The sequence below is a fragment of the Marmota flaviventris genome, chromosome 15, assembly GCF_047511675.1.
Source record: "Marmota flaviventris isolate mMarFla1 chromosome 15, mMarFla1.hap1, whole genome shotgun sequence".
Lineage (NCBI taxonomy): Eukaryota > Metazoa > Chordata > Mammalia > Rodentia > Sciuridae > Marmota > Marmota flaviventris.
Window position 1 is genome coordinate 9,950,279 of NC_092512.1, and position 23,035 is coordinate 9,973,313.

The window sequence follows — 23,035 nt, forward strand, 5'->3', positions numbered from 1 at the left end:
ATTTCAGATACTTTCCTAAGAACATATTTTGAAAAATATATTCTTTTAAACCAAGTAGGACACCACTTTAAAGCAAGTAGGATGGCTTTAATAGAAAATATGAACAAAAAGAAACTGTCAGCAAGGATGTGAATTTGAACGCTCACATACTGCTGATTGGAAATGGTGCATTTTGGAAAAAGACTAGCATTCCTCAAAAATTTACATGGGATGTTTGTATTATTTAGTACAACCCCAAGGGATGAAAACCTGTCTACAAATGTTTGTCACAGCATTACTTATTACAAACTGGCAGGGCAATGAAGGTGACTTAGGAACAAAGCACCAAGCAGCCCACGCAAGTGAAAGAAACACCGATCAGTAGGGTCTCCTGGCAATCCAGGAAACCAACTCCAGTGGGACAAGGGACTCTAAAAACCCCTTTTCCTGTCCCAAGCCCTCCCTTCCTGCCCTAAGCCTCATAAAATTCCAGTCAGATGGAGCCCCCATGCAGTTTCTCCTCAGACCCTCTTCTTATCTGCTCTGTCAGTGTGATAGAGTTCCCCCAGGGAGTGGAATCTCAATAAAGCCTCCTTCAGTGGTCTTTTTAAATCTGCCTCCTTTTTGGTTACCACCATTGCCTGACTTTACAAAAACAGAAGGAGAATAACTCATATTGATAGAATGTGGTACATCCACACAATGAAATGTTACTTGGGCCATGAAAAGTAATTAAAGTTCTGAAAAGCTACAACATGGATGAGAATTGGAAACATGCTAAGGGAGTGAAGCCAGACATAAGGGACACATACTGAAAGATCACATTTACAGGAAATGTTCAGAATAGGCAAATCTACAGATAGCTGGAAGTTGGTAGAATCAATGCTTCACTTTTTGAATATACTAAAAAGCCACTGAATTGTGCACTTCAGAAGGGTGAAGTTTGTGGTATGTGACTGTATCTCAATAAAACTAGAGTTTTTAAAAATTAAAAAGACTGCTCAAGATTAAGTTGAATGCTGTGTTGTTAAACCACGATGCAAAGAAAAGACCACCAATTCCAATTTTAAATCTAATTAAAGCAAGCTTGTAATTCCATCCGGGACTGTCTTTCCCAAAATCCTTGGGTTAGAGAACAGTACCCCAGCTCTCTAGGAGCATATTTTTATAGCACAAAAAGTTGCAAAGGAGAGTGATAACAGGATTTTGACAAGCATAATACAAAGGTAGATAGTAGGTTAATGATCTAAATGGTTCAACATTTCAAGTTAGGGAGTAAATTTAGCTCCCAACACCAGAATTTATGAGGTGCCACTAAGGTTTCAGAGAGGGTTGTTATCTGGTCAGGGAAAGCCAGGCATGGGTGAATACAAGGCACGGGCAGGCATTCCAAGCAAGTTTAGAAATCATAGTAAATTATATTAAAACAGAAATTAACTTTTCATGACAAGATGGCTCTCAATTTTAAGATGGAATTAGGCTGGGTTCATCAGTGTACCCCAAATCTCAATTTCTGTATTCATTTACACGATTTATGATGACATTTGAGATTACTTTTTACATTTCAGGTTTACACTAGGGGCACAGAATGGCATTCCTATTCTTTAAATATGCTAAACTTCGTGCCACAATCCGAAGTCCACTGGTTTAAGGGGTCTGAAGATGGAGTGTTCTGGGCCAGCTGTAGCCATCTTTCAATGCTTTCACCTGTCAAAGAAAAGCTTTGAACAAGCCGGACTCTTAAGATCCCTTCAACTCCAGTTTCTTAGGAATTTTACTAGTATAACAATAGAACATTTTAGCAATTGGAGTAGGATGAGAAAAACGAGGGAGCAGCAGAAAGAACAGTACACCAGGTTATCATAGCTAAAGCCATTTAGCAAGATGGGGGCAACTTGAAGTTGTCAGTCACATGCCCTAAACTGTCTTGTTCATAAATACCAGACTAGACGGTGCTAGCATGTGGACATTTTTGCTGGACTTCACCTTCTCTAACTCCCTCTATTACTGCTGTGACTATGACCTGCCCCACGAGGCATACTCTGTGTCCGTTCTTGTTACAATCTGACCCAGGACTTCTCTGAGAATTAGGCATGGGTGCCTTGGGCAACAGCTCAGCATTCAGGAACACATATGGGGAAATTAATGTCCAGAGGGCCACCTTGGTCATGAACAAATGAAAAAGGATAATTGCTTCCCACATTTTCATCCTGCAGGTGGATAGCTCTCAAATGATTTCATTAGACTCCTCAGAATGCCCATCAAGAGGGATCTCCAGGCACCCAGTGATGACCAATTCAATAATGGATTGTTGAGTTTTATGTCCTTATGTTCTACTACCCAGTCTCTTGCTAGGGTTTTTTGGGGTAACTTCCCCCAAGTAACACCTACATGATTCTTTGACTCTGCTTAAGAGAAATCTATATTGACCTGCCTTTTAAAGTCTGCTCTGCCTCAAGAATAAGCTAAAGGCCCAACACAGCAGAACAGAGAGGCAGAGTTCAATCCCCACTTGGCTCTGCTTGCCACTAATTCAACCCTGGTACTTGAGATAATGTATCATAGGACAGAACAGACATCAGGATGACAGCCATTTACAGTGGGAGGGTAGGCACAGGTGATGGCATTTTACACCTATGCCAACAGGCTCAGACATGTGGAATGCTTGTCCCAAGACTAGAGCTGACACAACAGTCCAGGTCCCTTATACCTTAGCAGAGTGACCTCAAGGACGATTATTAGTAAACTCTGCATGCTTACACTGTATAATGGTACAGGGGACCTCCTATTATTGGTCCTTATTCCTGACAGCTGGTCTGAAGGCACAACCTATTGTCCTCATTTTAAAATCAGGGTTCAATTATTCACGTAAGGTCCCTCAGCCAGGAAGTGCTGGATTTGAACCAGAGCCCATGCTCCTCACTAGCATGCTACAGTATGCTAACAGGTCGCCCCTGACCAGTAGCACGCCATGATGCATAGCTACCTGAGTGGCAGAACAGGCCACACAGGGTGAACCAGGTACCAGAGATGAGCTGCTACTTCTATTGGTGTTGTTTAGAGAGCAAGGAGTTAGGGCTAAAGAGAAAGTCATTAGGACCAACACTGAGAAGGCAACTGTGCGAGCGCAGGCTGAGGGCCTCTCCTCAGATCTCCCAGAGGACCAATAGATGGGGTTCCATGCCTCCAGTGTAGGTGAGGAGGACCCACTAAGCAACTTGATTTTACTAAAGCCCTCAAGTTTAACTGAAGCAAATACTGAATAAATTTAATCTGGCAAAAGTAATAGCTACTGGGCTGGGGTTGTGGCTCAGCAGTAGAGCACTGGCCTAACACTTGTGAGGCCCTGGGTTCAATCCTCAGCACCACATAAAAATAAATAAATAAATAAATAAAGGCATTAAAAAAAGTAATAGCTCCTATAAAAATGTATTTATACACAAGTAGTTCAATTTGGTTTTATTGCTCACATATGATTGCACAGTAAATTTTTACATTTAAAAACACTTCATTACATTTAGCACATATCAGCACGAATAAGACAAATAACTTCTATTTTCAGACAGAAGGAAACATTTTGAGGAGTAAGAAGTTAATTGCTGGTAAAGTGTGATATTACTCTAAAAGACAATGAGTTCAGAAGTATCGTGTGTGTGTTTTCAGGTAAATTCTAAGCAAATTCTATGTAAGCCGCCACAGACAACACAAGTAAATGAGGGACACTTAAATGTTAACTGTCAATGCCACACAAAAGAATGATATTAACAACTGTATACAGCAAAAAGAGAATGATTAATAATTTATTGAGTTTTACACATCTAGCAAAAATATAGCAATTCAATGACCTTCAACAAATCCTCACGTTTCTGTATCTGAATGGGTTCCAAAAGAGTATGCACACCTTGTCCCTGCAGAAACCCCTCCAGACATGGAAGGCTCAGCCAGAGGAAAGATCCATTTCTTGAAAATCCCTGTCAACAATATCAGTTTCAGTCTATTGAAACTAGGATATACAGAAGTCTACTGTGATTTAAAATAATAAAAACAAAAATCTCACAAAACCCAAGTCAACTGCTTACAAAGACGAAGAGAAAGGTATGATAAACATTAATTGCAATGGTTTTCCTTTACATGCAATACATGCATTTTTAAATCACTGAGAAATAACAAATTTTGTAAAGCAAAGTTTGTATTTTGCATGAGTGGAAATGAATATATCTTTTCTTAGCTATTAAACTGTATATATTTTCCATACAAAAGCACACAGTGTTAAATTTATAAAATGACATCCAAGTGGATGATGATTGTTTTTGCATGTCCTCCTGCTTAGATTTTATATGCACAGTCAAAAATTAATATATTTCTTTAAAAAGAAGAAAAAAGGAAAATAAAAACACAACACTTGGCATACTATCTAGTGACACATTTTACCTTGTAAGAGGGAAAGCTACAGTGACAACTGCAACAGAGCCATGTGGTCCTCCAGGGGTGATGTACTGTTGAAAACAAGGTCTAGTTTATCTACATTAATCAATAGCCCAGGATGTCTAAGTACATATGATTACATTTTTTTCAAGATGATGCACTTTGGTTTACTGAATGTGCAAGTTCAGTAAAAAGTTTCCTAAACTTTTTCTGTTTCTATGAAAGGTGCCCTAATAACCATAAACACAAGTCAAAACATCCAATCCTTCACTGTAACTTTTCAAACAAAAGTCAAACCTGAATTGTTTTTGAGCTACAATTTTTGATATGTATATTATTTTATGTAAAAAGAAACTGAATCTGAAAAGGCAGAACTATAAAGCTGGTGATTTTATAGAAATGCCCTAAAAGAATTTTCTAAGAATTGCAAAGAAAGTTGTTCATTTTTATCATGTGATAGAATCCACTAAAATCCACAAGGCAGAGTGTCCCTATGACCTGGGCAGCTGAAATCAAAAGCAGCTTTCATTGACAAACCTTAGCACACTTGATTATTAAAACAGACACTCTTTTTGAATGTAACGTAACTAATCCTAAACAGAGATACACACAAGTTTTGGTTCAATTCTTACAAATTAATTTAGTCCATCTGAAGAATTTTTTGACTATGAAGATTTAAAACAATGCACCATATAAAAATCTAAATTAATGTGCTCTTAATAGAAATTGAAATGTACAGACTCCTCACAGGTGAACTAGTAGCTGTTTTAAATGTCTGTCTTTTCTATACTAAATATATATTTTATTTAATTAATGTAGCCACAGCAAAATACTACTATAATTTCAAAGCACAGCCTGTAAACTAATACATTTTAGGATGTAAAAAATATTGCACAATTCGGTACTGCAAGAGTAAGCTCTAAGCCTTTCAAGGGGTCACACTCTTGGCAGAAAACACAGTATTGCAAGAACAGACATTGTAAAGTATGGCGACTCAGGGTCATAATCTAGGAATACTATTAACAGATGTCTTGTCATTGTGAACACACTGAAGAATATCTAGTGCACATTATTACAGTAGAGGACTGGAGGGAGGCTTATCAAAACTTCTTAAGCATGGGGACGGAAAGCCACATGACAGTTTTGCAACCCCAGGATTAGGAATATTTTTACTTTTGCAGATAATCAAAAATAAAAGCAATTCTATTTCTGAGAAGTTGTGTAGACATTTAAGAAATACAGTAAACATTTCATACATTTTTAATCCTTTTTTAAAAAATTACATGTTTTGCAAGGTTTAAAATATACTGTTTTAACAATGGAATAATGTGAGACTAACACATGTTCAAATTTACAAGCCAACAGAAACCTCAAAACAAAATAACATGGCATGAATCGATCTTTAAAAGTACTATAAATCATATAGTTCCCAAACTTCTAATATGATATGCCAAGCATTTTGTTAAAGATAAGTTCCCTCATCATTTTCAAGAAGTATGTCAATATGCATTAAGTAAATTCTGAAAACTCAGCTTGGCTTTGATTTTTAGGCTTTAAAATCCTATGCTGAGATCTTCGTGAGCCACTCAGTACACACACAAATCTGGAAACTTCATCTCATAGACTGGGACAGATTGGTATTGGGCATGTCCAGAAGTAATGGTCAGTGTTCCTGATGGACTGGGAGGAGGACTGTAAAAGAAAAACATGACACTGTCAACAGGCATATTTAGAAGCTGCTCATTTCATAGAGTACTCAATCTACTATCTGCAAACCACAAAGTAAGACTCCTTAACTGGAGAGATCAACAAGATGTAGGTGCTGGCCAGCTGTAAAGCTGTATGGGTTTCAACAACTGAGGTGTTCAGCTTTAAGTCTAAACTAGACATTTTCCTTTGAAAAAAACATACCTATGTGTATGTACATATATTTATATAATGTGTGTGTGTGTGTATACACACACACACACAATATAATTGTTACAGCAGGATTACACTCTCTACTTTCTTATGAGATACTCTGTTTCACAAGCAAATACTCTTTCCTGTATAAATGCTGGCCTTTTGATGACAGTATATTTTACCATATGGATAATCATTTTTTAAAAAAATCTACCGAAAAACACAGGCTTATTTTCATTATTATGAATGTTTATAAGTTTATTCTTATGCATACAAACTTATCCTGCCTGAGTCCTTGGCCAATAGATTTACAAGTAAAACTTCTGAGTCAAAGGGGATTCATAATTTTGACTTTGGCATATATTTTAAGATACTGGCAATGTATACTTTCAGCACTTTAAGTATGTTATGGTTTGATCTGGCATGTCTTCCAAAGGCTCCTGTGTGGAAGGCTGAGCCTCCACTGCAGCCAACATTCAGAGGTGGTACTCTGTGAAAATGATAGGATCACGAGGGCTCTGACCTCATGGGTTTATAGTTGATGATGTCCCTTGTAAATAGGTGGAGGAAACTTCAGGAAGTGTGGCCTCTTAGAGGCAGATCACTGAAGGTGTATTTCTCTTCCCTGACCCCTTTTTCTCTCTCTTCTCTCTCTCTGTTTACAACTTTCCTTGAAGTTAGCAGCTTTGCTCTACTGTACTCTTCAACCTGATGTTCTCTTCACCACAGGCCCAGAAACAATGGAGCCAGGCAAGCATGGACTTAAATCTCAGGAAAAAAATGAGCCAAAATTAATCTTTCCTCTATAAAGTTGCTTTCTTAGGTATTTTTTTTACAGTTGGGAAAAGCTGACTAATAACGTACCTGTCCTCTGTTATACTGTTAAAAACTTGGATACTTTTTTTTTTTAAATCCTTGCCAACCTAGCAGGCAAAACAGAATTCATTCCTATTTTTATTTTCAATTTTTAAGTTATACTACTACTACTGACAAACATCTTTATAGTATTCATTTTGTTTCTTTAAATATGTACACTTTTTGTGTCCACTGCCTGTATTCCTACTCAGATATTTTTCTCTTATAAATTTAGGAAACTAATCTTTTGTCATATGATACAAATGCTTTTCTCCAATTCATTATTTAATTATCAATTTCTTTTTTGGCTAAATGTTTAAGAATCTTACACAAAAAAATTCAATTTTCTTTTAACTTTTAGTTTTTCAGTTATGTTAACACCTCCAACAAAGATTATGAAAAATATATCTGGTATAAATTCTAGTGTTTCTATATGTTTTTCTAAACAAAGAGTTATTTTTTCTATTTTGGGAAAAAGAAATGATGTAGGAATCCTCCTTCACTGATGAACAATCTTTAGCAGTTGTCCAAACAAGGTAACCTCAACATTCTCTCTGTGTGTGCAGAGAGAAGTCAACTTTTTTGTGTGCTCTTTAAAAGGACACAAAATCTCTTTAATTCAAATCTCTTTTATTCAAATCTCTTTAAAAGGACACTTAAGATGATAATATTCAAATTTCTGAATTTTCTTATTGTTATGCTTTAATACTCTTATGAGAACAATGTTAGAATCTGCAATTATAATAATACAACAAAACAGGAACAAGTGAGAACAAGCAGTTCCATCACATTTATTTACTAAAATATAGGTAGCTTTTCTTTAAACTCCAATGCATGTGTGGGTGTGTGCAGTTTTAAGTACCTTGTCTATTAATTCCAATAAATGGATAATCTGATGTTGCTTCCTCTCAGTGTATTTATATGACTGCTTCTCTGAACTCCTTATAATTTTTTTGAATATGTAAACTATCTACTTGCATCCATTGCCTGCACTCCTACTCAGATATCTTTTTCTCTTATGAGGAAACTAATTTTTTGTCACATCAATTTTTTTTTTTTTCCGTGCCCAGGTCACAGTGAATAAAAGAGGGGGGACTGAAGTATAAGACTCTTTGTTTGGTCTCTTTTCTGGATAGCACAAACTCTCTCCTCTGGCTGCTTAGGGCAAGGGAAATGAACATGAGAAAAGGTACTGGCAAGTCTGAAGATTGTGAAGGTGGACTTCATAGCTAGACTTTAGTTCTGTGTCATGCAGGCCATCCCAGAACTGCTACTTGCTGGCTAAGTGACCTTGGATAAGTCACCTAACTTCCATCTGCCCGTCTGTACACTTTAAAATGAGGAAAATCATGACTTATTTTTTAGGCATATTGTAAAAACTAAATGAACCAATGCACTTACCATAGTGTCTAGAGCACCATGCTTGATAAATGTTAACTATTAGTGGTAAGTGCTCAATAAATGTGAGAAGCAGCAGTACCAACAAAATGGAAATAGTCATAACAGTTTATTTTAAACTATTTAATTCATATAATTATGTTGGTGTGACTAAATGTAACAGTGATACCTAGCAAATTTTCTCTTAAGAACATGAGTTATGGATTTAAATTTTGACTATGCCACTCACTAGCTACATGACCTTCAGCAAGTTACTTTCCTTCCCTAAGCCTTAGTAATTTCACCTGAAAATGAAAAAGACATCCTCTACCTACCTTTCAGGGTTGTGGCAAGGATTAGCAAAAATAACAATAAGAAATCTGTAGTATAAGATAAAGTACACGGTGGATATTTGGTATTACAGTTAATGGAAAGCAAAGAAGTAAATGCCCTTACTCAGCAATTTTCTCTGAAAACTAGATTCACAACACATTGCATATTTCAATTCAATTATCTGTCCTGAAATTTTGTAAATGAGTGATTCTTTACTTAATAGAAGCAGTAGGGATGGTGGGGAAGTGTTTAGAATAAGATGTGATACTACCGTAAACTTGCTTATAAAAGCAGAAAACATACTGAAATTAAAAAAAAAAAAAAAAATCAAACAGACTAGAGCATTTACCAGTCTCTTCCATTTATATAATATAGGTGTTAAAAATATAAAAAATACAACTGATGGAGAAAAAAACATTCCATAAGCACAGCTATGTATGACTTCTTTACTAGGCTGATTTCCACAGTGAAGTCAATGTAAGACCACGTGAAGTTCTATTTTTTTGTAGGGAACTTACAGCTTGCCTTCCCCTCTTCCTGTGCTGCATTACTTAATAATGTATAGACAAAGAATGACCACAGTTGTCACAGACACCATGTTTTGGTGTATAACAACTCCTAACAGGACTCCAATGAACATGGTATAGGAAAGCTCAAGGAAATTCAATAATTCAAATGAGCCACATGCACAGGTAGAAAAACATTATCGTCCTAGAAAACAATGAGGCAGAACTATGCTAAACTTCAGTTTTTGTAAGTTAAAACAGTTAAATATCAGCAATTTCCTAGTTAAACACAACATTAGAATGTGGGTCTTCCAGATTATTCAGATATCTTTATAGGACCATTATGAAGGAATAAATAATCTAAAAGAGGAAGCTAGAAATGCTAAAAGACAACTACAAAAAAATGATATAAGATTCTCTCTGGTAACCAGAATGACCACTCAAAGGGTCACCTTTATGATCTCATGCTCCCTCAATGAAAAGGACAATTACTTAAACATAATCAAGCACAAATTTATAGGAGTCTAGTAGTTTCTATTGTTGTGTTACTGCTGTTGCTGCAACAAAACCCTTACCGTATGGTGAGTTCCAGTATTTGAGCAAGTCTATCATGAAGCAAATTTGCCTAAGAAGAAAAAAAAATGTTATGAAAGGATTTATAATTTTCCAAATACCCAATAATACAAATGTAATTTAATGAACAATCACAGCTGTAACTGTTAGATAGTACAGAATGTGGGGTTTTTTGTTTGTGTTTTTTGGTACCAGGGATTGAACCCAGGGGCACTCAACCCCTGGGCCACAACTGAAGCCTTTTTTTTAAAAAAGAAAATATTTTATTTAGAGACAGATCTCACTAAGTTGCTTAGGACCTCAGAAAGTTGCTGTGCCTGGCTTTGAACTTTTGATCATCCTGCCTCAGCCTCTTGAGCTGCTGGGATTACAGGCACGTGCAACTGTATCTGGAAGTAAAAATTGTTTTTAATGTTTTGATTTGTCTCATTTATTAGAATTTATTTTCTCTTATTGTTCTTTCTTAGTTATAAACTGACAAACACAAAAGCAATCACAGCAAAATCACCAGAAACCACTATGGAAAAAGCATCAAAGCAACAACATTCACTGATATCCAGTGGGGATCTGCCATTTCTATCAGCTTATATCCCATTAAGAAATAATTCAGGCTTCACAGCTAATCCCTGAGAGATTTTGTCCCTGTCTAGTACCTATCCCTGTGTTCTCTGATTTGCCTTAAGTTTGGAACTTACCAACCAATTACCAAAGTTTCTACAAAACCACTTTTACCATCTATACACTTACTTTGGATTCACACTGTGCTGCTATTTCTTCAAAAGGTGCTTTCTGGAATTTCTCTATCACAAGACGTCTCTTTTCCTTTTCCTGTTCTTCCATTCCATTGGTATCTGTGTAAGTTTACATAAGGATCCATTAAAAGGAATAGTTTCATAAAATCCTGCCAATGATCAAAAAAGCTAATGATCTATCAACCAAAAATAAAGGCAATTTAAAGAACTATTCCATAAGGAAAAAAAGCAAAAGGCATAACATTCTTAAAATGTCTCATTAAAGGTGAAATAATACACACACATTAAAAAACTGAACAGAATTAAAGCTACATAGCAGAAAATCTTTCTGTCTCTCTTATCAAAAACATAAAAAAACAGAGAGAATGGTAACTTTCTACAGGTCAAACAACATCAAGAGCTTTCCTGAAGAATGATTCCTTTATTTATAACTATGTCCTTGCACATATGAAGCACTAAATATTGCTTGACTGATTCTTGACGCTGAGTGAAGTAACAGAAATACAGACTGGGTCACGCAGAATCACACTGAACCTGACCACAACTTGGGAAGGGGTTTTTATATTAAGCTGATGTATATACGACTCACTCAAGTTTGTGAAAAAGTAAAATAACAAATGTATCTTTTTGATATTACTGATATAACAGTGTTTGCCTGCTAAAGAACACAGATATGGTGAGACAATTTTAAAAGCTTAAAGAATGAGTTTTATTCATAATTTATTTACTTAAAAAAACAAGGATTTTTTTTTTTTTTTTTTTTTTTTTACCATATTGCCTTTAGTTATTTTATCATCTAAAAAAAACACCAACATAAACATGCACATCAGATAGAGCACTAATCTCTAGGGTATCTCTCTCAAAAAGCTAAGTACCAAAAATACAAATAACTCAAATCAATAAATGGGCCAAGGACCTGAACAGACACTTCTCAGAAGAGGACATTCAATCAATCAACAAATATATGAAAAAAAATGTTCATCATTGCTAGCAATTTAGAGAAATAAAAATCAAAAAACTAAGATACCATTTCACTCCAGTCAGAATGGCAGCCATTATCAATACAAACAATAGTAAGTGTTGGTGAGGATGTGGGGGAAAAGGTATACTCATATACTGCTGGTGGGGCTGCAAAATGGGGCAGCCAATATGGAAAGCAATATGGAGATTTCTTGGAAAATTGGGAATGGAACCACCATTTGACCCAGCTATCCCTCTCCTCAGTCTATACCCAAAGGACTTAAAAACAGCATACTACACAGACACAGCCACTTCAATGTTTATAGCAGCACAATTCACAGTAGCTAAACTGTGGAAGTAACTTAGATGCCCTTCAATAGATGAGTGAATAAAAAAATGTGGCATATATACACAATGGATATTACTCAGCAATAAAAGAGAATAGAATCATAGCATTTGCAGGTAAATGGATGGAGTTAGAGAAGATAATGCTAAGTGAAGTTAGCCAATCCCCAAAAAAACAAATGCTGAATGTTTTCTCTGATATAAGGAGGCAGATTCATAGTGGGATAGGGAGGGGGAGAGTGGGAGGAACAGATGAACTCTAGATAGGGCAGAGGGGTGGTAGGGGAAGGGAGGGGATATGGGGTTAGAAATGATGATGGAATGTGATGGACATTATTATCCAAAGTACATGTATAGAGACATGAATTGGTGTGAATATACTTTGTATACAACCAGAGATATGAAAAATTGTGCTCTATACGTGTAACAAGAATTGTAATGCATTCCACTGTCACATATAAATAAAAAAATTAACTAAAAAAAAGAAAAAAGTATAGTCAGGTATCGTGCCACGTGCTCCCTTTGCACATGGTTAAAAGAGTTGAACACTGAACAATAAAAGAAAGTTTGTGGTCTTTGGATCTGTAAATTGATAATAAAAAGCAGGCAACATTAAAAAAAAAAGATGAGTTAGATATTAGAGAGTTAACTAGTGCAGGATATCTCACCAATTGCTTTCTTCAATGTTTCAAAGGTAATTTCTTCAGTGTTACTAACCTAGAGAAAAGTGATTCAAGTAAAACAAGGATTAAGAAAAGTCAATATAAATAACACCTTCACCTAGTTATGAGTCATCTAGGAGCTTTCACAACAATTTCTTCTTCTCTATGTTGGCTTCATTTGTGACTTACGCTCTAGATATCAAGTAGTCTCCACTTTTTCACTAAGTGTAACACTGGCCTACTGCAGGGTTTCCCCAAAACAAGCCTACAGATTAGCATGAGACTAGCAGAAATAGGGCTGCAGCAGCAACTCAGCCATTCTGTATTACAGAATAGTCTCCACTATAGATATCCCCCCGACCCAACTGTGAGTGATATATGTATGATCAATGATTTGAAACAGGCTGAGATTATATGGACATACATCTTTATTTATTTGTTTGTTTATTTATTTATTTTTGATATCAGGGATTGAAACCAGTAGAACTACTGAGCCACATCCCCAGCCCTTTTTTATATTTTATTTAGAGACAGAGCCTTGCTAAATTGCTGAGGCTGGCTTTGAATTGGTGATCCTGCCTCTGCCTCCTGAGCCACTGGGATTATCCATGCCCAGTTTATGAAAATTTTTAGCTATATGGTAAATAAGAAGTAAATATTCTATAGCCTCTAAATTTTTGGTGTTATATGTAATTTACAACTCAAAAATGAAATAATCTAAGATTTCAAACTGTTTAAAAGTAATAATCACTATTTTGGCAAGTGTTCAATGAACAAAATCAACATCTTAAGCATATTCTGGATCTTGTGAGGTCAACCACCAAATTTCTATTTTCTGCAAGTGTCCTTCAACTGGAGCTCTCAAATATCTTTTACTTGGAATTATGTAAAAGATATGAAATCAAACATTTTATGATTTTTTTAAAAAAAGTTCAGAACACTTTTTGTGGCACCAGCATGTTGTCAGAAGGCATAATAATACATCCAGTTACTACAGTATCTCTGAATAACAATGAAAAAATGATATGTGAGTACTTGCCTGGACTTTGGTCATCCCTAATTTTAGCTCATGAGCTTCTTTTGCTAAGTCTAAGGCAGCAAGACTAATGAAAGCAAAAGACTTCCCGCTCTGCACCTTAGCTTCTCTGTAATACAAAGGCTTTAGCTGGAAACCAAGCAGCAAGAGATCCACTACCTCAGCTTTCCTACTGAGGGTTCACATTTCTAGTTGAAGTCAGATTAAACTTGGGAATCTTCAGTTGCTCTGTTCTAGATATTTGGAGCAGACATACAAGATTAGGCTCTGGCTGATTAATTACCTGTACCAAAAGTAATCTAGTACTTTAATGAAAAAAATGACTCTCTGTTGGTTTTAGACGTGGCTAAGCGCCAAAGACAGGAGACTTTTAAGAAACAACTAAAGTACAGTAGAAATGAGAATGCTAGCATTCTTGCTACACTGGTTTTTTTTTTTTTTTTTTTTTTTTTTTTTAGTTTATAAAGATTATTTTAAAGTTTGAGCAAGTATTCAGCAGTAACTGGTAAATAGCTTTTATAAATTTCTCTGGTCTTCTATGAAATTAATTAATTAAATTTTGCCTAGGAGGTAATTTTATTCTCTTTTGGTATCTGAACAACCTTTTCTAATATATAAAAGCAGATTCCACAATTGTTAATAATGAGTTTTAAACTCAAATGTCCTCAAATAAATGTGATACTAAATTGTACTTTCTATATACTCAATACTAAACAAATATGTCTCACACTTAGGACTTAGCAAAACAAAGTTTTTGAAAAGTTAATAAATGTATTCGTGGGCACTTAATGTAAAATGTAATATATTCCTCCTATATTACATTTGTGCAAATGTGTTTCCAATTCATTTTATCAAAACAAACTGACGCTTGTCAAGTTTCAAGTGCTACATACATATTTTTGTATGAAAATTTAAAAATTAGTTAACAAAAAAAGAAAGGAAAGCCTTCCTCTGTACATTTATGAATATATTCATGTACACAGTGAATCTTGCCATCGTGTACATCCACAAGACAGGGTCCTAATTAGTATATATATTCCATGCTTGTACAATCATGTCAAAATGGACTCTACTGTCATGCACAATTTAAAAAAAAAACAATAAAATTTAAAAATTTTTTTAAAAAGGAGAATGGAATAATATATGCTGCACCCCTTGAAAAATTAAGTCTATAAACTAAGGCTTTGAATGAATTCTTCCCTAACAAAGGTAATACCAGCAAATTTATAATTAAAAGAACTCTCCTTCCTAGGAATGTATAAAATTAAAATGACTTTGAAGAGGCAAATTTAGAGAAGATTTCTCTTAAGTTTATACTGGCAAGTAACTTTAAACCAATCTTAATGCCTTAATGCCTTTAATTTCCCTCATAGATGAAGTTTTGACACATAATTTATAAAGGTAGTGAATATGTGGCTTCACAAAATGCATAAGAACTGCCTGTTCAACAACTTTTGATGCTCTACTAATAATTTCTTAATATAGCTGATGAATTTTGTGTAAATGAACAGAACATAGAACATACAAGTTAGTTTACTATTCTCTGATCACTAAATAATTTTAATTTCTGAAAACGAATTAACTGACAGGGGATAGGGGAGAAAGGAGAATGAGAAAGCACTAATTCAGACAACTTCTTTCTTTCTCTTTTCTTATATGGAGATATCTTTAATTATTTTTATTGTGCCAATGAAAAATAGTAAATACCCTAGGACGGGAAACAATAGATACACTATGGCAGGTTGGCATTTCAGTACTTTTACTGGCCTATCAAAGCATACTCTGATGATTTGTGTAACATAAGTCCTAGAGAACATTGACTGCTTCTCCTTTCTATAACTCAGGAGGGCACATTCTTATGCTCTACTGAAACAGGAGGAGAGCAGCCACAGTTCTTAAAGAGTACAGTTTATTGATTCAGCTTAAGCTACACACATCATATATGCTATTCATAATAATACAACAATTTTCCTTCACAAGTGAAGTTATGACACTTTCTAAATGTAGTGAGCATGTGACTTCACTTAAAAGTGTATAATTCTATTTGTTTCTGTAATTAATATTTGATGAATTTTAAGAAAATAAACAGGAACTAAGAGATCCTGCTAATTTAACAATAGGCCTTATCTAGCATTTATTTCCAAAAAAAAATTTAGTTGTGCTTTATAGTCCCTTTTACATTGAATTACAATGTAAAATCTAGTATATACAACATACAGTGTTAAGTTTATATATCTTTTAGATAGCTGCAATGGATTCTGTAATAGAAATTATAAAAAATAAACTAAATCAGATTAATTTCTATTAACAATTCAGTTGATCTGGGGATACAGTTATAGTTTCTCCTGTATAAAAGTATGGAGGGTAAAAATTTCTTTTAACTGATATCTGTCACAACACAGTATTCCATGAACTAGCAGTCACTTACCACATCATCAGAAGGAATGGTATTGGGTAAAATATCCACCTGAATAGACACGGTATCCACAATACTTTTTCTTCTAGAAAGACGATCTTCATCTAAAATAAAAGTTGTTTTCTCTCATTATGTGTTACTTATAAATGTTACACTGATTTTTATTTGTAAACACTGCTTATTTCAGATTTTTAAAATTCAGAAAATTATGAGGTTTTTGTTCTTTCTAAATAGAGCAGTGTTTTCTCAGTCTTTTTTTTTTTAAGGAAAGTGTTATTTTTAATTAACAAATAATTAAACATACTTATGGGGTATAATGCAATATTTTAATGTGTGTATACATATGTGAAATAATCAAGTCAGAGTCATCAGCATATCCATCACCTCAAGTATTTATCAATTCTTTATGGTGGGGACATATAACATCCTCTCTTAGAAAGAAATCAGGAAAACAATTCTATTCAAAATAGCCTCAATAAATAAGTAAATTAATATCTAGGAATAAATATAACCAAGAAGAACACCTCTACAATGAAAACTACAGAACGCTGGAGAAAGAAATTGAAAAGGACCTCAGAAGATGGAAAGCACTCCCATGTTCATGGATAAGCAGAATTAATATTGTTAAAATGGCCACATGTCCAAAAACATTACAGAGATTCAACATAATCTCCATCAAAATAAAAATGACAAAAACTGCATGGTATTGGCATAAAAATAGACACATAGACCAGTGGTAGAGAGTAAAAGACAAAGATAAAGGGGTTGGGAGGAAGCATGGGAGAATTAGACGAACTCTAGATAGAGCAAAGGGGAGGTGGGGAAGGGAGTGGGCATGGGTGTAGGAAAGATGGTGGAATGAGATGACATCATTACCTTAAATACATGTATAAAGACACAAATGTTGTGACTCTAATTTGTGTACAACCAGAAATATGAAAAATTATACTCTATATGTATAATAGGAATTGTAATGCATTCTGTCATATATAACAAATTAGAATATAAAGTAATAATAAAAAAATAAATAGCAGAAAAATGAAAAACTATGGCTATAAGGAAAAAGAGCAAAGTCATAACTAAATGAAACACATATATGTCCCCACTACAACTATATGAAACACATAGGCTACTGGCTCCATCTCTAAAAGGCCCATGTGACTAAGCTATGCTCCTAGGCACAGGTGGGGAAAGGCACACTACACTTGTCAGTTGCATTTACCTTTGTATTTGTGCCTGGGTTTATGAGGTTTTTTGCTTGAAGGAAAGAGAGCTAAATTCAAAATTATAAAAATGTAATATTTTAAATATCCTTTTAAAAAATTACTTTAAACTACAAAGCTCTATTAATGTCTCATTCTTAGCATTTTTATTCCCCCCATGGAATTTATGAGAAACAATCTTTTATACTACAAATTTTAAAAGAAAATGCAAAAGCATTAACAATTCCAACTACTATAAACTATCACTGTAAGAAATGTGTATATTTCCCATGTTATGGAAAAGACCGGCATTTACAAAGACTATACTACTTTTAGTAATTAATCTAAAAAATTATCTAACTGAAATCAAATAGTTCTCTTATAGAACAAAGGTATTCCCAAAGGATAAATTAGTTCTTCCACAAAATTTAGCATTCATATAATCATTAAAATTAGAGTATAAGAAACTCTTTGATTTATTTTTTAAAGAAAAAATTGAAAGCAAGACACCATTTAGTTTTGCCTTCAATCACAATTGCATTATTTCAGGTGAAGGAAAGAACAGAAGGAAGTATACAGACAGAAGAAATGTAAAAAGTTTGTACGTTTCTTTACATAGGAGTCTATACTTTTTCAAAGGACAAACATTTCCTAATTCATTAAGCTCAATAATCACAAATCACTTATTAAACAATTCCTACAAATCACTTAAGTAATTTCTGTGTTAGATATAATTATGTATAATGAAGAAAAGATTTCATTTTGTTTTTCTGTTTTAAAGGATAACATTAGACATAATAATCCATGAATGTAATATCAACAAAAATAAATCATTAAGCACTTGATTTGCTTAGGGTAAAATCATATCTACATCTGTAGAGATTTACCAAAGGTTTTCAAAAGTAAAACAAACAGTTGAAAAAATCTGGGCTACATAGTGGGTGTACATAAAAAGAATTACTTTTCCTTACTAATTGTATAATGAAAAAATTGAAACATAATCACCAAAAGAGCTGTAGTTTTTTTCCTCTTACCTGTTACTTGGGGTACATATGGTACTGACAACCTCTCAACACTATATCCACTTCCACCCAGTGACTCTGCAATCTTATTGGTCAGAAAGTACAGATTTTTGTCATGCTTCTCTAAAGATTTTGGAAGTCTGTTCAGGTTGATAAAAACAATAATTAGTCAGTATTACTTAATTCTGAGCAAAGGTAAGTAAATAAACAAAATACTGCAGAGCAAAAGCCTCATTATTCTAAGATAAACATAAATTAACCTACAATTAATAACAGAAACATCAATATGCTATAGGTCATTAATCTGCACTCTCTAAGATCACTTGGCTTGTGGTCCCATCCTAGCCACACTGTTAGTATTCTTCTCCCAGTAATGCTCCAATAGTGAATTCAACCTTATATTACTGGACTGATATCCAAACACTAAGTAATAAAGAACATTGAATTCAGTTTTGACTTTCGTGCTAATTAAAAATCTGTTGAGAGGAAAACTAAAAATGCGTCTCACTGATCACTAATGAGAATCCCCAGCCAGCTAAGAGACAAAAACACCTGCCCAACCACTTGAGGTCTGGTTTTCCTTTCACAGGGCCAGTAGTATCACAGGCTGATGTTTTCGATACAACATGCTCTCAGAGCCCAAGATCTTGAATCGGATATGAGTGTATTATTATTATTCATATATTTTTTTTCTCTGGAGAGCAAGGAAGAATAATGGGTATAACATTTCCTTTTAGCCTCTGCCCCACAAGTTTATAAGTATACTTATCTATCACTGAAAGTCAAGATATCATAATCTCTTAATGGAATGCTCATTATGTATGAAAGCATCTAAAAATGCTGTAGTTAAGAGAGAGATCCCCACATTTTAAAGAGCAAGACAGATCTTTTTTTCTTCATTTTTTTCAAGTTTGCCTCCATGCATGCATGAGTCTACATTTACAAAATGCAAAAATTCTACAACAAGGGAAGAAGTCAGATAAATTAAACGATGGAAACCCAAAGTGATGATTGTGAAACACTAGAAAATTTTTATAACAATAATTTACTCCCTTATAATCACTGATTGTTTTTTCTAATAAGCCTTTCCATAAAATATACTGAATGAACGTACAGGCACTTATCTCTGAAAATATGCTCTGGTAGAAAATAAGGGGCTTCCATAGTTCGAATTTCAATAACCTGAAAAATATTCAAAACCAAAACAAAACAAAACTCAAAACCTTCACCTCTTTAGGACCTTGGCTAAGACAATCTGAAAAACAACATCACAGTATTCAAAATAAAACCTTTAAACATTTATGTAAAATATCACTTTATTTTGGAATTCAAGCTAGGTTTAGAGTCCAGATATATAATTCATCTTGTTTACACATTTATTATTTAAAAATTCAGCAAATAAACTTATGAAAATAATAAATGAAGTAAAAAAATAATGATGCATTATACTTCCTTAAAGCTACTATAAAATCACTCATTTGGTAAACCCTTTATGAACCACCATCTTCTACCTTCTGTGCACTTTTTGCAGCCTGTCATGAAATCTCAAAGCACGTGTGAGGTCTTGCTCCTCAAAGGATCTGAAAGCAACTTAAAGGGAGTCCTCTGCTTTCATAATATTTGTGAAATATTATTTGTGCTTTCATAATATCTCCAAAGGTGGGCATTCAACAGTCACATGTTTGTTTAACATAAGATTGAGTTTTCTTGGAATGCATTAAAAACCTATATTACAATAAGGATTGAAAGACATGCTTCCAATTTCATAAAAATGAGGTTCTCTCTGACTAATGTCTTTACAAGTGGTCTTTCTCAGGTAAGTCACAGGCTCTGAGATATATATTAATTCATGTGAGTTACTCAGGAGTTTTTGCTGAGAAAAATAAAGTTATTGCTGAAAAAAGCTAAGCATACTTGAAAGACAACAATATTCAAAGAGGTACATTAATCATTCAACTTTTGGAATTTGTCCGGTATAAAATTATAATAGCAATAAAATAAAAAATAATATAACTTAAGAACATTTAGATAAATAAAGATTCATAATGGCTCAAAGGAAAAAAAGTACAGAATAAGATACCACAGAAGAAAAGCATGTATTCTATTCAACCACATTAAAAAATTCTAATAAAACAATAGCTGCAGTGTTAGCTGCAGTTTTGATTTACAGGATTATCCTAATAATTTGATACATAATCATCAAAGTTAAAAATAATTATCACTTAAAATAAATCATTTGTGTTCAACCTCAAGTTTATGGTCTCCATAAATACCTTACCTTGCTAACATGCTGGCAAAATGCAGGAACAGCTATCATCTGACTTACAAAGTTGAGATATGCTGCAACCAGTGCCAGGATCCCGCAACGATGAAACATGGGCAAATTATCTTCGTTGATAATTGCACTATCCTTTTAATAAAAAACAAATACATCTGACAGGTTAAGAACTCCATCAATATTTTCTCTATAATTACACTGGAATAGTGCAAGCAGTTTGAAATGATAAAAAAAAAAGTCAACTTTTTAGAATTTATTTTTAAAAAGAATTCTGAAAGGAGAACAAATGCCTATCTATAGCAGAGTTAAATTTTTCAATTTATTAAATGTTTTTTTCCTTAGGAAAACCTTTCCTATTTATACACATATATAAATACACACACACACACACACACACAGAGTGCCCAAGCGTACAACATTGCATACTGTCCTTTTATTACACAGTACACATTCTAATTAAACAATGTTATATATAATTATAATTTAATGACTATTTTCTCTTTTAAATTGAAAGTATGGGTAAAAGGCTGTGTTTACCTTTTTCATCACAGTATTCGGCTTCGATATTTAGCAGTCAATATTCATTTATTAAAAGAACAAACGAATGTAATCATAATCTTGAGAACTTAAAATTTACAACAAAACATTACTCTATCAAAATTAATGTTCTCAAATAAAAAAGGCAACAACTCTTTAGAGATAACATTGGCTTCATTTAAAAAGATTTCTCCAGTAAAAGATTAACAAAGCACACCTGTAGAGCAATGGCCAATCGAATGAGATCAATAACCACTTCTTCATTGGCCAATTCAATAGTGATAAGAGCAAGAGAAGTATAAAGTAGCTCATAGTTTTTCTGGACATTGTCTTCCTCTTTACAGCCTAAGTATATGTGCCTATATAGCTGCTGTCCATTCTGAAAGACAAGAAAAAGATAATTTTGCTTAAGATGTAATAAGAGCAGATTTCACATGCAAATAACCTTTTACAAAGTAATTAATCTTATTTCATACCCTAATGTGAAATTTTCATCAAACCGAATAGTCAAATTGTACTGCAATGATTAATATCACAAATTTATTTTCTACAACTACAAACTAAGATTAAAATTGAAAATAAATCTTATGAAAAAACATGAAGAAACAGTTCCACAGTAAATAATAAAAATGCTTTTAGTAATTATTTGGGGGGGGAAAAGCAAATTATGGATTGATTTGAGGAAAATGTGAAATGAATAGCAGAATTCTGGGAGATACCACTGCAACACAGCATTGGTAATAATAAAGCACATTTTGCTGAGGGGAAAGGACTCTGGCTTTCTTGTTTTGAGAACAATCCCATGCTGTGGCATAGGAGCTCTTTAGGAAATAGCATGTAGGTGCTCCTATACTTTGGAATGAATCTCCAAAGATGAGTCTAAAGCCTATTTATAGGAGGAGGTTGCAGTAACTCCCCAGCTATTACACAGAGGTGACCCCCCTAATCCAGACCTAAGTATGTTGATTAAAATATTATCCTAAATATGTCACTAAAAGACATAAAAGCCTTTCCTATCTAAACTATTCCTGGGATAGACGTAACTTCCAAATGAGAGCTAAAAGAAATATGAGGGTGTTTCCCATTTCCAGTCACTGTGTGGTAATTAGGTTCACTTGGGGAGCTAGCCCTCAAACCTAACTGTAAACCAGAACACAGGAAAAATGGAATGGCCACCATGTTTCTGCCTCCCCTGGTATGATGGAACTGGCCAGTGGCCCATCAGTGTTTCTAAAGTATATGGTTCCCCGGGTGGGTAATACGTGGACAGAGCTAAGAACACTAGAGGCCACTCTCCCATGTGCAATGACTACAGCTCCAGCCTCTTTCTCAAGGGATTTGTCAGACTGATCAATTTGGAATGACCTGCTGAGCAAGAACAACACAGACTCTTCTGGAGGCAGCCTGCCTGTCATGCAATGCTCTGATCTGTTCTTTAACTTACACTAAGGTCCCATTCTGGTAGCAAGGTCTGTTTTTTTTCCAGCTTTGACAGTCACTGACTATGTAAGTCTGTTTAATTTGGGTACAGTGTTTGACACATCTTTCTGGGGTTCCAAAAATGCAGCTGTGCTCAAGCATCCCACTAGAATCCTTTATTCTGAAGTTGGTATTAGGTTTTAACCTTTCTCAATCCTTAGTTTCTCTGTTTCTCAAATGGTTCAATATTTGGGTGGAAAAGAGGGTCTAATGTGGTAGACTCTCTAAATTCTAAGACTGCTCTTGAAACCTATGGTTCCTAAACATCATTCACAAATATTACAGCAGTGTTTACATTCATGGCAGTTCAGGTCTCAGGTCTCCTAAGTAATTCAATTTTTTTTAATCATCTACTATATGACCACCATGTAAAATAAAAATAAGATTTGGCAATAT

The 23,035-nt window shown here is 34.3% G+C and overlaps 1 protein-coding gene across 3 annotated transcripts in view; it reads right to left on the reverse strand.

Annotated features, from left to right (window-relative positions):
- Positions 1 to 3,752: 3,752 nt before the first annotated feature.
- Efr3a (EFR3 homolog A) overlaps positions 3,753 to 23,035 on the reverse strand; it is a 92,476-nt gene continuing 73,193 nt past the window's right edge. For all 3 annotated transcript variants that reach the window (XM_027950284.2, XM_027950292.2, XM_071602115.1), the window contains 9 exons: positions 21,378 to 21,539; positions 20,624 to 20,755; positions 19,460 to 19,527; positions 18,358 to 18,485; positions 16,134 to 16,225; positions 12,676 to 12,724; positions 10,698 to 10,801; positions 9,953 to 10,002; positions 3,753 to 6,096 (listed from right to left, as the gene is read on the reverse strand). In XM_027950284.2, coding sequence (XP_027806085.2) covers positions 5,991 to 6,096; positions 9,953 to 10,002; positions 10,698 to 10,801; positions 12,676 to 12,724; positions 16,134 to 16,225; positions 18,358 to 18,485; positions 19,460 to 19,527; positions 20,624 to 20,755; positions 21,378 to 21,539 — 891 coding nt within the window. In that variant the 3' untranslated portion in view covers positions 3,753 to 5,990. The remainder of the gene's footprint in view (positions 6,097 to 9,952; positions 10,003 to 10,697; positions 10,802 to 12,675; positions 12,725 to 16,133; positions 16,226 to 18,357; positions 18,486 to 19,459; positions 19,528 to 20,623; positions 20,756 to 21,377; positions 21,540 to 23,035) is intronic.